General features: G+C 40.5%; 1 protein-coding gene across 2 annotated transcripts in view; it reads right to left on the bottom strand.

Moving 5' to 3' along the window:
* Nucleotides 1–4,613: 4,613 nt before the first annotated feature.
* Nucleotides 4,614–15,021, bottom strand: part of CCDC88C (coiled-coil domain containing 88C) — a 91,557-nt gene continuing 81,149 nt past the window's right edge. The window contains exons 26-31 of one of the 2 annotated variants that reach the window (XM_082761798.1): nt 11,668–11,850; nt 11,197–11,265; nt 10,335–10,403; nt 9,381–9,682; nt 8,180–8,392; nt 4,614–6,926 (exon numbers count right to left, since the gene is read on the bottom strand). In XM_082761798.1, coding sequence (XP_082617924.1) covers nt 5,913–6,926; nt 8,180–8,392; nt 9,381–9,682; nt 10,335–10,403; nt 11,197–11,265; nt 11,668–11,850 — 1,850 coding nt within the window. In that variant the 3' untranslated portion in view covers nt 4,614–5,912. The remainder of the gene's footprint in view (nt 6,927–8,179; nt 8,393–9,380; nt 9,683–10,334; nt 10,404–11,196; nt 11,266–11,667; nt 11,851–15,021) is intronic. The other variant, XM_082761799.1, reaches the window with a different exon arrangement.

Raw genomic sequence — 15,021 nt, 5'->3', positions numbered from 1 at the left:
ACAGATAGCCAGAAGGGTCCTGCAGAAGCACTCTCAAGCTGATAGGGAGTTTTCTATCTCTGTAGGAGGTTGAGGTGCTGCAGCTGAATATCTGTCCCTGGGCAACCAGTGGCTCTGAAACACATGCATCTATGGATTAGGTATGTTATGGGCTCTCTGTGCACACACAAGCAAATTTCAGGCTTTGGATAACTAGAATTAAAAAAAAAAAAAAAAAAAAAAAAAAAAAGAAGCCTCTTCTAAATTTGCAAGGAAGCATTTTTCATGGGTTTAAGGAGAAGATAATTTTGGCTGGAGATATTTAAAACATCAAGGAAACATAGCCTTTCACATCCCATAACCTTTAAAACTCTCTGTAGAATGGTAAAACAATCAGGCTAGAAGCACTACAAAATGCTCACTTCAGTCTTCCCAGACAAACTTTCCTATTTCTTATGGAAAACTCCCTCATCCCTCCAATGCAAGTCTCTCGAGACTCCTCAGCAGTCCTTCAGGGAGCCGTGCTTCCCTATCTGGAATATCCTTCTTCAACTCTCATGCTCTTTCTTAGCAGTGTGTTCCCAAGCACACAATATGCTTTTCTTGCCACTAATCTGTCTTACACTTCTAGAGCATACCAACTACTGAACAAAGTGGGTAAGGTGATTCTCGATTTGCAAATTTCAGGGATTTTCACAGGGAGAGGTGCCCACTGTTCCCAGTGAAGTAGCCCAGCTTTATCCTGGCTCTGAAGATAGCCAATGCTTGATGTTGCAGAATAAGGGGAGCCTCTTAGAAGTCACCTAGTGTTTTTTGTTGTTATTTTTATTTTTTAATTTAATTTTATTTTTTTTAAGCACAGGATGTTTAGTTCTCTCATAAACGATTTCATACCATAAATCAAAAGCATTAAAGCATCATGATATTAGACTGATCTATTTGATTCCACAATAGCCTGCAGCAATGAGTTCCACTAATAGCTTTACTTTTCTTTTTTCTTTCAGATTACCACAAGATATCCCTTTGTGCAATACATGCTTTTCACAGGCTAATGCCAATGCTTACTCTTTCTCAATCTGGTATGTAAGAACACGCACACTACATACTTTGGCATAACCTCAGCATCAGAGCCACATAATCCTCACTTCTAATCTTTCACTAAAAATATGCAAGTATTTTAACTAGAGCTGATCATCAGAATAGCATCTGGGAATAATACAGTGAGCTGACATTAGTTTCCATAGCATTTGGTATTTTGTTTTGGATATGTTTTAAGTTCCTAGCTTCTGTGGAATAACCACGTTTTCGTTCTCCTGTTCTCAGCAGAAATCTATTCCCTCCCTGCCCCCAACCAAAAAGAAAAAAAAAAAGAAGAAAAAAAAAAAGAGAGAGAGAGAAAAGGAAAGAAGATGAGATGAGAAGATATAGATATGAGAAGATAAGATATAGATAAACTTGATAAACTGTCAAAAAACTATTCCTTCCACTGACTGAGAAGGGGTAAGCACAGATACCCTGCCACCATTCCCCACTTAGCCATGTTACTCCTTAACAGGATTCTTCACCATCTTCCAAATCTGCACTAACCTCAGCTTTTTATGTCACACTTCATCAGCTCATGGTTCACTGTCTTTAGGGCCCAAATTAGCCTTTTAAAGGCTCTCCCATTCAACAACCTTTTAAACAGCAGCTCTCTGCTGTCTACTGTTCCCTTTACATTTGGAAAAACCCTTTTGACTGGAAAAAGATCATTTACTTTTCCAGAACTTATCCCAGTCACCTTAAACTCCTGCCTGCAAACACTTTCTTAAATCACAATAATTTTTCTCACCATTTTCCATCTGATGCCATTCCCTCTTAGTTCTCGTGACAGCCCCTAATACCAGGGTTAAAGATGGACCTCATAGCAGATCCTATTCCTCCAGTGTAGCAACCCTTCATAATGAGAAATTTATGTTATTTTTAGAAACCGAACTATTTCACACTACATTGTTAAGCCAGGTTAATTCTGCCTGGCATTGGTGACGTAGCAACGTAATGTTCCCAAGTTTTCCACCTTGCCTTTAGCATCTCCATTGCTGTCAGGACCTGATATTTCACAACCCTGATGGGAAGAGAGGCAATTTTTTTCCATGAAGCTTACTGCAACTGATTCTTTTTTTTTTTTTTTTTATTTTCCATCTAAAAAATCAAAACCACAATTCAAATGCTTTCATTGCAGCTGTGTTCAGGCTTTTACACCACAAGGTTTTTGTTCAATGGATGTGAAGAGGACAAGGGATTAGCATCCAGGTTATAGGTTATTTCACAGGAACCAACAATTTCTGCAACATTTCTTCCATTCACCTTTGGCTGAACTTTTAATATGCCCCCCAAACATCTGGATGATCAGAAATGATTTCTAACCTCATGGTTTACAGTGGTATGTCATTTTTCTAAATAAAGTACTCTTTAGCCATTTTCACGGATAGATTCCGTTATTTCTTTTCTGGCAATTTCACATCCATAGAATCACAAAATGGTTTGGGGTGGAAGGGACCATCTAATTCCAACCCCTCTGCTGTGGGCAGGGACGCCTTCCCAACTAACTGAAATCAGAGAAGCTGTTCCCTTCACCATTAGATCCCAATTTTGTGGAACAGCTGAAGAACATCTGATAGGAAGAAGGTTTCCATGACAAGGTTGCACTGTAAAAGATCCAACTTCAGATTTCTTGATAAGGAGATACTCCATCACTGCAGAACATGTGATTCCCCACAAGTACTTTGCACAGCAGCTGTTTCTTGTACTTCAAGCAAATACCGTTGTCATGTGCAGTGTGCAATTTTTGTTTCCTCGCGTTAAACAAATTTGCTGATTTCAATTTGAACGCACTGCAGAGAAGGGGCTATTGCCAACAGCACGGCCTTCTCAGAAACCTATCTGCTATCAACTGCCTATCTGAGTGGGATCCCCTCCAAAAATGTATCCATTAATAGAAAACATGATCTACAGGATCCACAAGCCACATATATGAACTGAGATACTCCACTACTGGACAACATTACTTGAATGGTTGCACCCAGAACCATTCACAGCATTATTTAGCAGCACACTGCAGCAAGCAGGCCTGTGCCAGCCGGTCAGGAAGTGTCAGAGCCTCCTCCAGCACTCGGCCCTGTGGGGCTGGGACACCTCGTGTGCTCAGTCTAGGGCTCTGGAGTCCCAGTTCCCTGAGGCTCAGCACACCACATTGTCACTACTTTATGACTGTTCCCCCTTTTCTTCTGGAAGGAAAGAAGCCTGAGGTGGCTCTGGCAGCTCTGCCCCTCCCGCAGAAGCCTGTCCTGGCACCTCCCGCCACCTCACACCACCCAGCCTGCTCCTCCATCCAGCAACAGAAGGATCTGCTGATCATGCTCTAACACAACCAACTTTTCTCCCACATTAGCTTTGACATAGAAACACCCATTTATCCCACCAAGAAAGCAAAGAGCACTAGTACCTCAAACACAGGCAGGCCTTGCTCTCCCTCCCTCCTGTTGGATTCTCTTACCTGATGGTGTGCGATGGCAGCACTCTGACCTGGGACCCACTGAGTCTATCAAAGAATAGTTAAAAACAGTGAATTACTCGAGTGGAATGCAAAATGTATGCACATGCCACAGCAGGACTGTCTCCTGTAATACAACTTCTCTTCATGTACTCAGGAAGGCCTGAACACCACAGCACCATGTGCTTCAACAAGAAGCCAAAGGAGGCTGTGATGTTGAAGATCAGTTGTTCTGTTATAGTGTCTGTACTTAAACTTATCCCATACTTGAAATGTACTACATAAGTATTTTTATTTCTATTCAAAAATATGTATTTTTATTCAAACTCACTGGAACTGAGGAAGCAAGTAACTGTAAATAATTCAGAAAGTAACAAATAAGGTTTAAGCGATTACATAAGTATTTCTAGCAAATTGCTTCTACTAATAACTGGCAACTCACAGGTCAATTCTTCAGCAGTCCAACCTGTCAGGCAGTCAAGTGCATGCCTCCAAAATGGAACCGAAACCAGGAAGAAACACCAGTCTTTTGCCTTCAGTGATCTGGCTGAGTATGAAAGTTGAGAGCGAATTTCTGGAAAAGGAATTTCAGTTGACCAAGGACACTCAGTAGTTTGAAAAACTGCTGCATAACACATCATTTTAACGCTGTTGCTAAACTGTGGTCTGCATTTATATAGCAGAAAAGGCAGAAAGTTCCTTTTGTCATTCTCTTTCATGTTCAAAGATGAGTAATTTCCTACTTCTGTAAGGCTCTCTGAGAGTTAAGCATGAAGCAGTTTGCACAAACTTGGTGAAAATGGAAGCATACCTAGCACTATCTGAAGTGGTCACAGAAGCTTAAAAATCTGATAGTCTGATTCTACAGCCACTTAATTTGCCTGATTAGTCTGACTAAAGTCTTCAATAAGAAGGCTTTGGTCAAACAAAGATTTCTGATATGTCTTCTGTGGCAACATTGTAGAAACAAATGCAACTCTGCTGCACAGAGATATGAATCAATGGTGAGGCTTACACAAACCTATTGCAAACAGTTCTCCATCCAACATGATGAATCTCATATATTTTCCAAGAAAAAAAAAACAGTACAACAATCTGCTTTATTTCAATCTTTATTATAAACAATTTTGTAGTTTCCAGAATGGGATTACTACATACTAGATAACAAAAACATCCTTAGCTGAATCAGTTTTAGATTTCACTAGATTAAATCAGAACCAGCAAAACAAATATTACTGGGGAGAAGAGGAGGGAGGATTTAATCTATTCCAAGAAAAAGAGCTTTACAAACATGAAATAGAATTAAAGATATGCATCTGATCATATATACATAAGCAACTGATGACACCCTGGACAGAAACGTACAAGGAAGTTCTCTGCACATAAATAGATTTTTTAAAGTATATTTCTTTCATATGTATACAAAATTATTTTGCTTTCTATACTGAGCAAAGTTCTTGGGAGACACAACAGGGATTTCTAAGAGACTGAATCCCACTATCACTTAGGGCTGTCATGCACACAGATGTAATAATACAATTTACACAGCATTCCTATACAATACTTGAGCTCCTTATATACATACTTACAAGTCACTTTTGTACATGAGATGCCACCTTTACAATTGAAATGACATCTCCCCTGAAAAGGCTGCATTAGTTCCAGTGTGTGTATAAAAGATAAAACAAGTTTCAAAAGGCAGCACCACTTGGCTTTCAGAGTCAAAAACTCACTGAGCTGCAGCTATGTAGGGAAGGCAGTGGGGTGATAACATTAACCCTTCGCTCTGTCTTTTGACAGTCACAGTGGGGAAGGTTAAGATATGACCCTTGAATTCTATGCATCACCAATGTGACTGTGGCAAGAACTAATTTTAACAGATCCATGGCTAACGCCACACACTTTTGATCTTCAGCTTTCCTATCAAGCTACTTAAGCCAAGTGTCTGGTTATGTCTTCTGGGGAGAAGTTTGGCTTTTATATGACCTTTTCACTATGGTTTAAGTTATTTATCAATAGCAGAGCTGGTTTCAGCACAAACAAATCATCTGTGAAACTCTTCTTTAATGCAGGTAGAAGGGTTGCTAGATGCAACAATGACAGAGGACCCTGCTAAGCTTCTCCTGGAGTGAGGAATGCTCAGCACCTGTAAGAATCAGGTTCCAAGCTTGCTGTGGGATTAGGTCAGGCTTCCACTTTGTTTCAGGCACAACAGCGTAAAAAAAAAAGGGCTGGGGTTTTGCTCCTTGTTTCTCTTAATCATACTTTGTCCAACTAGAAAACAGTACCCAGAGAACATTCAGAACAGCATGCAGGTAGTGCCTTTTAAGACCTGGCACAGTGTCAAGACAAATGCTACCCGGTATCAGCAATGACAAACACTATTAGCTGCATCCATTGGTTACACACAGCCATACTCATACCAAACCGTCTGCTGATCCCCCTGGGGGTCTGGAGATCCAGGAGTGCTGTTGGAGCTGCTTCCTCTCATGGGCTCCTCCATAGCCCCACAGCTGCCTTCTGGCAACTTACCCTGGCACTTGGTAAGTAGGACATCGCCCTGGCCTTGCCCTAGGGAAGCATTTCCCTCAGTGCTGCTGGAAACAGCTCTGACAGAGGCCACTGTGGCCACCTCCCCAGTACGAGGGGCTGGCTTAGGTTTGACTTTAGAGGGAGTGTGTGGTGTGGGTGAGTAGTGTTGCCCAGGGTTCGCTCGCTCCTGTTGCTGCATGTTCAGATTGCTGGTGGAAGCAGTGGGTGAGGCAGAAAACTGATGGAAGGAGAGTGGCCTCTCATCTTTTGGTGGGGCCAGGGAAAGGCGCCTTGCATCAAGCTGCCGACAACGAGAATCAACACCTTGCAAGGAACCTGCCACCTTTGCGGACTGGGGCCTCTCTCTTAAGGTTGCCTGGGAGCTTGTTGGCACAGAAGCTCTACAAGTCTGACTGACGGCATCCTTGCCCCCACGCAGGTCTGCTGCTGATCTTTGAGGGCTCTCCTGCCTGTATGTCTCCGGGCCGGTGGCTCGGAGGAGGTCTGCAGAGGCTAAGCTGAACGCCCTGCTCAGTGACGTACTCCTCCTGCTCACAGCTCCAGGCTGCTGTGGCTGTGCCGTCTGCCGCATGCCACTCGTGGGTTGGTGCTGTGGTGTGTGAGGAAGCTTAAGGGACCCCTGGGAGCTTGCCAGAGGCTCGGGTTCGACCTGTCTGAGGTTTGGCTTCATGTAATTTCCGGGCTTAGTCGTTCTTCCTTCTTCACTGGCGATGGCCATCTTTACAGTTGGAGAAGCATGACTAGTGGGCATCTTAGCAGCCTCCTTTCTGGATGGTTGAACCAGCAGGTTCCCAGTAGCTGAAGGCTCATTTGCTTTCTTAAAATAATCACTCAGCAAATCATCTCTGTTATTGGAGGTATCCTGGTGTGAAAAAACATGCACATGCTACATTAATGACAACACGACTTGAGCACAGAATCATGCACAGCTTTTCATTCAGACAATCTTCCTTCCCACGTATTTCAAGAAACCCACATAAAACCACAGATTTTATATTGAAGCGTGGAATGGAAGATACAAATGCATACAATGGACATAAATTCAAATCAAGGAGTAACATGCTCATCATAATTAATTGCAACAGCCCTGATTGCCAGATTAATTGTCATAAACTTAGAAAATTTCACCCCACTAGTAACCTGGGCAGCAGCTCTTTTGACATCAGCCACTGTCACTGTAACATCACTGTCATATGGATGACAGCAGCCATTGGTATCAGCAGATATAAAAGACGGGCTGTCATTTTCCAGAATACAATTACTCTGGATAACACACTACTGTAATATCAGGGATATAAAAAAAAAAAAAAAAAACAAAACAAAAAAACCTTGGGTAGATATGCTAGCTTTATAAGAAATTTTCATAGCTTCTCTATCGATTTCTGTCACCTCTCCCAGTCAATATATTATATATGTTAAAAGCTGCGCGTACAACATAATGAAATGTACCAAAAAATCATTATAATAATTGAGAAATGATTGCTTGCCCACGATTAGCTTGCAAATTTCAAGTCAGACAATTAACCTGGCAGTAAAAGAAAATGTATATTGAATATTTCATTGGGATAGTCCATGCAAATCAAAATGGTGATGTTTGATCAGCTGCCACTGGACTATTAGTAGGAGGCATGCTCAGAACAGTTAAAGGACATGCTCTTCATGAAAAATGCACTAAAACAAGCTCATGAATCATATTTCTTTTCTCTAAGGAGCACATTAAAGCTTAATATATTCACTTCATTAAAGCACCAACCATTTCTTCCAGTTACAGAACGTATTTGCCAGAAGTGAACACTATCAATAGTGATAGTAGTTCAAATGCAGCTGGAAAATTTCTATGCTCAACTAAATGTTACAATGTTAAGGTTATTTTTACTTCACTTTAAACTGCTGTTAAGCACATTAACATCACAGAATTACTTGTTCTCCAAAATCAAGTGTGTTTATGTACAAGCACTGGAATACTTTATGAGCAAGTAATGCGAGTGATCTCACAAACTTAGTCTTTTAAGTAATAGCTGAGAGTTACAATATGCTTCTATAGGTATTAATATGCTAGCAAAAGCTGTGGGGTAAGTTGGAAGCTGTTGCCTTCATAGCAAGAACAACGGATACCCTGGGGATATACAGTGAAGTGGATCTCCTATTTCCCCTGCCTGTTCTGTGCCTCATGCTGTCGGGACATGAATGACTGAGGACCGATTCAAGTGACTGCGAAGGTTCCTGACGGAGGGGAGGACATAGGGAGTAGCAAGAGGGATACAGTGCATCAGCTTCTAACAGAAATTGGTGCAATGAAATCATTTCACTCCCTAAACTGCGCCGACGCTGAAAAGGAACAAGGATGACAGAAAGAATGAAAATGGAGACATGGTCAGGTAGTTACAGACAAAAAAAATCAAATCAAATTTTAAACACATCTAAAAGCTATGAAATTTATTTGGATAATTAGTGAATAAGAAGCATATTTAAGTAATGCTCTGAAACTTCAAGGACTATAATTTACCGGTGTCATAAAACAGAACAGCTCTGCTGATTTCAGTGCTGTTACCAAGGTATTCATTGAACAGAAATACCTGTTCACTTACACTATCAGGGAATTGTTCCTGAGATAGTAACATGCTTGATACTGCACCACTTCACTACTGCACAGCATGTCTAAGCAGTACAAGACAAATGCCATCTAGAAAACAAGTATTTCATTTCTGACCAAGCATTCAGAGTGTGGCATTTTCTTGCAGTCACAGAACCAAGAGAACAGTGCCAGTCAGCACACAAAGCACGGTGAAAGCACTGGAAACTTCCTTCAAAAAGAACACACTCTCAAATGCAACGATGGTATTTTCAGCTTATGAAATGGTTTTAATAACTGCGCATTTTGCATTTCTGGTGAAAACTATAGGTTTCATATGTAATTATGGATTTAGCAGCTGAAAATCACACAGAAAATTCATCCTTTTACAAATAAGAATAGCTGGAGTTCAGAATTGAGGCTATAATATGAAAGCTTAACCACAAGTGTTTGTTTTTAAAAAGTCCAAGCAGTCCAATACATACTACTTGCAGTGAGTTATTTGCATGACCTGCCATAGCCATTTCATCAAAATAAATCAGCAAACACTGCTCAAAAGTTAATCTTGGCTTAGTTGTTTTAACAGGTTCATTCTTCAAATTGTCAGTTTGCAAGGTTCGATACCTCTCTGCAAGTTCCACACATACAAAGATCTTCTTATATTTCCTAGTGTTCATAAAACCTCATGCCCCTGCATGCATCAGTTTTTGATCAGTTTTGCAGCACCTCAGAATGACTACTTACGCTTGGTGGGGATAGCCTGCTGCTCTCTTCCAGGAACTCTTCCAAGGTTACCATCTCACTGCCAGGTGAGGCAGACCGTTGCCTGCCTGTGTAAGACTGAGATGAAGCACTCTTCTGAGGTGTATCATGAGAGAGCAAACCATTCCTGTGGAAGGAGGACTCAGGCCTGTTGCTAGGGCCTAAGACAGCAGAAGCAGAGTGATAGGGATAGTTGTCTCGGAGCAAGGCTGGTGCCTCTCTGCTTGGCACCATATCTTCACTGCTGAGGCTCTCAGTTCGACCATGGATATGATCTAAGGAACCTGAGAAAAACCATAAATATCATTGAAGTCACTATTTTCCCCTCATTTCAGTAGTTACTGAAGTGGGAACTTTGTGATCTAGGGACACTTCCCAACAGGCAATATTTGTCTTCTCTCACGGAACTCAAGGCAGTCAAAACTCTGAAAAATCAGCACTAGCAAATGTCTTTCAGTATATTCTTTAGGGCCCTATGTTAAACAAGTACAACTACTTGAACCTGGCAGTGGGATAGCAAAAAGCAGATTTTTCCAGAATGCTAGACCTCATTTACCCTTCAAGGACTAATAAGTTTAGCAAGTCTTGAGTGCACTGATTACTTACATAAGCTGTGTTCAGAGTAAGAAGCAGAGACGTGTTGCTGTACAAAGAATTTAAAGAGCGGCCTGTTACTTCCCACAATATGATGCCAGTCAGACTAAAGCAAAACTAGACTGCCTCCCTTAAACAACCATCCCTTGCCAGAATCAGTCTTAGAAAAATACTTCGTGCCAGAATTGTTTTGATTCCCAAGACAGCCATGTCCAGATTGTATAACCATTACAAATTCAAAACAACCGTCTTCAAATTCAACTGGAAGGAAAACAGCATTTTGCATACAATTTCATGTAATTTCACTTCCTGTTTGCTAGAACTCAGCTGTAAAAGCTTTACCTTTCAAATTGAGTGGTGAACTACTGCTGGATGCATTTCGACTGCTCTCTAGACTGTTTGGCCTGGATACTGAAAAACATGAAACCAGCATTTAACAAACAGATCTGAAGTTCTGTTGATTTTCTAAAGAAGTTGGCTGCAGCCTGCCTTCTGAAAATAGGACCTGTGCAACTAAGTCACTTGGAAAACATTAACAACATAACACACAGAGGATGACAGTCTGGACACAGTAGAAATCATTCCTGTTTCTCAAGTCAAGTTGTTCAGGATCACCTAATTTTTTCTCACTTTGATCTTTTGCACAAAGAAATATGCTTTTACAGCAACTATAAAAAAAGTAACATAGATAATAAATAAGTGCTTGTAGCAAGTTGCCTGTCTCCTTCTCAGTTTGTTTCTTTGGAAGAAGCAGGTAACCGGGCTGCAAATGAAGTCTTCTAAAAATCTTTGAGCAGACAGTGCTGCTGCTGCACCTCTGTTCTCACCATGCGCTCCCTTTTTCCCCAATATATATACATATATATATATTTGATTCACTTGCTTAAGAAAGGAATTAAACATTGTTCAGAAAAATCAGCAACAAATCTGTATGACATGCGTTGAAGAGCCTGTTGCTGAGGCAAGTCAACTTGTCTCAATGTCAGCATTATTTTTGAAAAATTATTTTGGGAAAACATCCATCATAAGCTTCTCAAGAGAAAAATAAAAGTATTTAGACCTACATTCCCCAAATGGTTTTGTATTACTACAACTCATCCTATAAGGTTTATTTAACTAAAACATTCCAGGACAACTCACATGGATGCAATAAAACAAGTTTTAATGTAGAAGTTTAGAGCATTTGTGTATGCTACAAGCTTACCATGCTGTCTGGTGCTTGCAAACTCTACCTCAGGGGACTGTTCACTTAGATTATCTTCTGAATTATAGCCTAAAAAGAACATAAAATTTAGAAGGCGATATTGCACACAGAAAGGTCATTCCTTCAGGTCAGTTTCCAATGGATTCAGCAGCATAAAAAACTAAAAGACCGAAGTGATCACGGGAGTTTTATAGAGCCAGCACTAGAAGAGCAGCCACCCTCTAACCACTTCTATGAGTCACTGGGCAGGGAACCGTGGGACAACTGACTAACATCCAAATGTCAAGTTGATGGCATTAAAAGAGCAAGAAAACCCTGTATCTGATCACCGTTACGCAGATAACGCAGGAATGAAAATATGTGGGCTCTGTTTTTGTACTTAAATGCCACAAAAGCCATGTTTCATCCAGGTAGGAACTAAAAAGTAGCATGACTTATACAAACAGCTGGTAGATCAAATGCACTACACACCTTTCGGTCTGCTCTGGAGCCTGGAGATGGGAGTGGAAGTGTGCAGGTGAATAGCAGAGGTCGAGTAAGTCCTGGGACCCAGCTCCACACAGCCATGCTTTGATACAGAGTCTGCTGAGATTTCAACATTATCATTGCTGCCTCCATGATGGGAATTCCTCTTTTGCTTTAGGTCCACCAACACTGAGGGGGAGAGAGGTAAATAAATACGAGACTATGAAAACTAGCACTAGGAGATTTGTATTTATCTGCCCATATAAACATGACAAGCAGGCACAAAAAACGCACAACAGAGGCGCTAGCTTTGCAAGCTTTTCCATAAACACTTCAGTATTGAACAGGAAATTTCTGCCACCAGTTTTTCGATCGTGTGTGCTCTCTGTAAAGTGTGGGAGTGACAAGGGCTGCTTAGTGCCAGTGGGAGGGTTGATATTATACATGCAACAGTTACTGTGAAATGAGGAAGAAAAGGAGTAAAGACATGAATGCAGAAAAAATAACTGAGGTGTGAAATTCCCATCATATTATTCCTCGCAGGTACATTTTATAAGCTCTTACTTCAGTAATAAAATGGAATGAGGAAAGAGTGACAGAAGGCGCACTCTTGTTTGAAGAGAAAAAACGTTGATTTGGAAATTAACTATCATGATTCACGCACTAAGATAATTGCTTTCAGGTTTAGTTTTTGCTGTGGCAAGAGCTCAGTCTCTTCAAGGTTAAAACTCTGCTGCTTTTATGATGCTCTGCTACAGTGCCTTTTAGGTGGAATTCATGGGATCGTAACATGAAAGCAACAAAAAACTAACCACTAGAATATTATTTAAATTCAGAAAGCTGATCACATTGTTCCTAGTGATGAGGTGGGTTACTTCAATAGCTGTAATGCTTTAAGGCACCCATATAATAGAACAAAATTTAAGGAATTCACTATGGGAAACAGCTTTACTGAGATGCAAGATTCTAGTTTCCTATATATTTGTAGTGAGTACACAATTAATACTAATTGAATGCTGAAAACAGCAGAGCGCAGTGGTCAAAAACAACAACTTGCAGAGACAACAGACAGTTCAAAGCACAGAGTAGCAGCAAAGCTGTATTAGAGAAAACAGGCCAAGTTACTGTCGTATTAGATGACTCTTGGAAGCTTACTTCTGAAACAACATTGTACCCCACAGTCTGTGTGGGCTCCATAGCACAGGGCCTGTACTTTCTCTCAGAATTTGAGTTGATGGCACTTCTATGGGGCAATTACCGGATAAAGTCTGGCAATGAAAATCTGCATTTCTCATTGACTTTGAAGATGCACTTAACACCTTCCATATATGCCAGAATTATCAATTGCCCTGGAGACTAACACTCTTACAAACCCCAAAATGGGCAGCAACAGGCTTCTCTGCCAGTGCCCTTGGTTGTGCCACTTCTTGGAGTGAGAATGGAGATGAGACAGATCCTTCAGCCTCTGTGCTGAGGTCTCCCATGAGCATGTTGCCTGGGATGTACGCGCTTCTGACATGGAGCAGGGACTGAAGCCACAAGTTCGTTTCAGAAGCCACCAGGTAGTGACCAGGTAGAAGCCATCAGGCAGTAAGAATTCTAGGCAACAGATCCATGATGAAGGCTTTTCCCCATCTCAGGAGAACAAACCTACTTGTCTCTTCCAAAAAATCTCTCCAGACTGAAGCAGCAGAAACCTTAACTTTATGCTCAATCCAAGATGAATTTCATAGCTGGATTTGTAAAAACTCTCTAAATAGCAGGTTAGGATGCAAACAAGAAGAGATGTTACAGGGAATAATTTTCCCAGTAGCTTTTACTCTACGTTTAGAGATATGTTATTTAGAAGAAGATAACGATGTTTTAAAAAATTGCCATTTTTAGCATTTAGTTGCACAGAATATTGGAAAAATCTCCAGGATTTGAAACTTCTTATATGTTAGGCTTGTACTTTAATAGGACTGTAACACTGTAGAAAGCATAGCAACAGCAGATCAGTTCAACACTAACTGGACATGCTGCAAGTATGTGATTGCAAGGAAATATGGAAGCGCAGAGCAATTGCACTTACTTATAACATGCACCACAGCCAATATACATACGCAAACTGTATGCCATGAGGTCCCCTAAAATTGTGCTGCATTGAAGAAATGATCCACAGTGTACAATAGTGATTCATCTTCTACAGGATAACTTAAGTCCATGTTCACTAATCTGTGCTTGTGTTTAGAGTACTGTAAAGGCATGCTGAGTGTTTCTATTACAGTGCGTGTTCTTTTAAGGCACGTAGGATTTTTTTTTCATTTAAAATATTTGTCAGAAGTAGATGAAAATAAATACTAAAGAAAAGGTGTTAGAAATCTCCCAATTCCGAGAAAGAAAGAGGTTCATTAGGAGAAGATGGGATGTCGGAAGAAGACCAGAACCGGAGCCGATCAGAGAGAGACTGATGATTCGGTGGAGATTTAGGAGACTTTTCTTTATCCTTGCTTTTGCTTCTGAAAAAGGCAATCTTTTTGCGCTGCGCAGCTAAATTGTTATCACCCAGGTATCCCAAAAAGAAAAAGAAAAAAAAAAGTGAAAAAAAAAACTTGTGAATAAAGCTTAATAAAGATTAAATACTACACAGCAAATAAAAAATGCACTAGGCTATGCAGACTAACACATTTACAGGACTCAGATTAACATGTCTTAGTCATAGTTAATCTGACTCACCTCAATGCATAGATTAACAAATATGCATAAAATATAAGCAACCCCACTAAGAAATAACTGTTAGATCACAAAATGTTTTAATCAAAAGAGAAAATCAAATAGGTCTACGTGCTACTTGGTCATTATATACATTCAAATTTCCTAGACGTTTTCTAAGCCTTAGTACTGATGGTCGTCATCTCAATGTAAGCATGTTTCATATAAAATCAAGATGAATGAAAACCTAGGGACTTTGTTATCTCTGGCACTTGGTGAGGGACTTGTTTTGTAGAAACCCAAGTCCAAATTCCCAGGTTGAACTTCAGATGCACAATAAACACTTCTAACATATCCTGGAACCACACGGATGATTTGGGACATGCATTAATTGAAGTAAATCAAAGATCTTGAAGATATAGTATGGAGAAAAGGAAATGTAAAACCCAATCAAAGAAAAAACTTAAACCCAACAGACACTTGGAGTAGTTTGTAACAGCAGCTCTCTCCTCCTCAGCTGCTCTCCTTCTGTCTCCCCCACTTCCCAGTGGGAATAGAGGAATTACTACTTAGGGATGAAGTTCAAAACTGTTTCTTGAAAAGTACCCTTGGAAGACAAAACACTGTATATAGAGCCTCACAGAAGTGATCTCAACAGCATAAATGAAG

The sequence above is a fragment of the Aythya marila genome (genome assembly GCF_965140915.1).
Source record: "Aythya marila genome assembly, chromosome: 5".
NCBI lineage: Eukaryota > Metazoa > Chordata > Aves > Anseriformes > Anatidae > Aythya > Aythya marila.
This window is presented reverse-complemented; position numbering and strand designations above follow the sequence as displayed.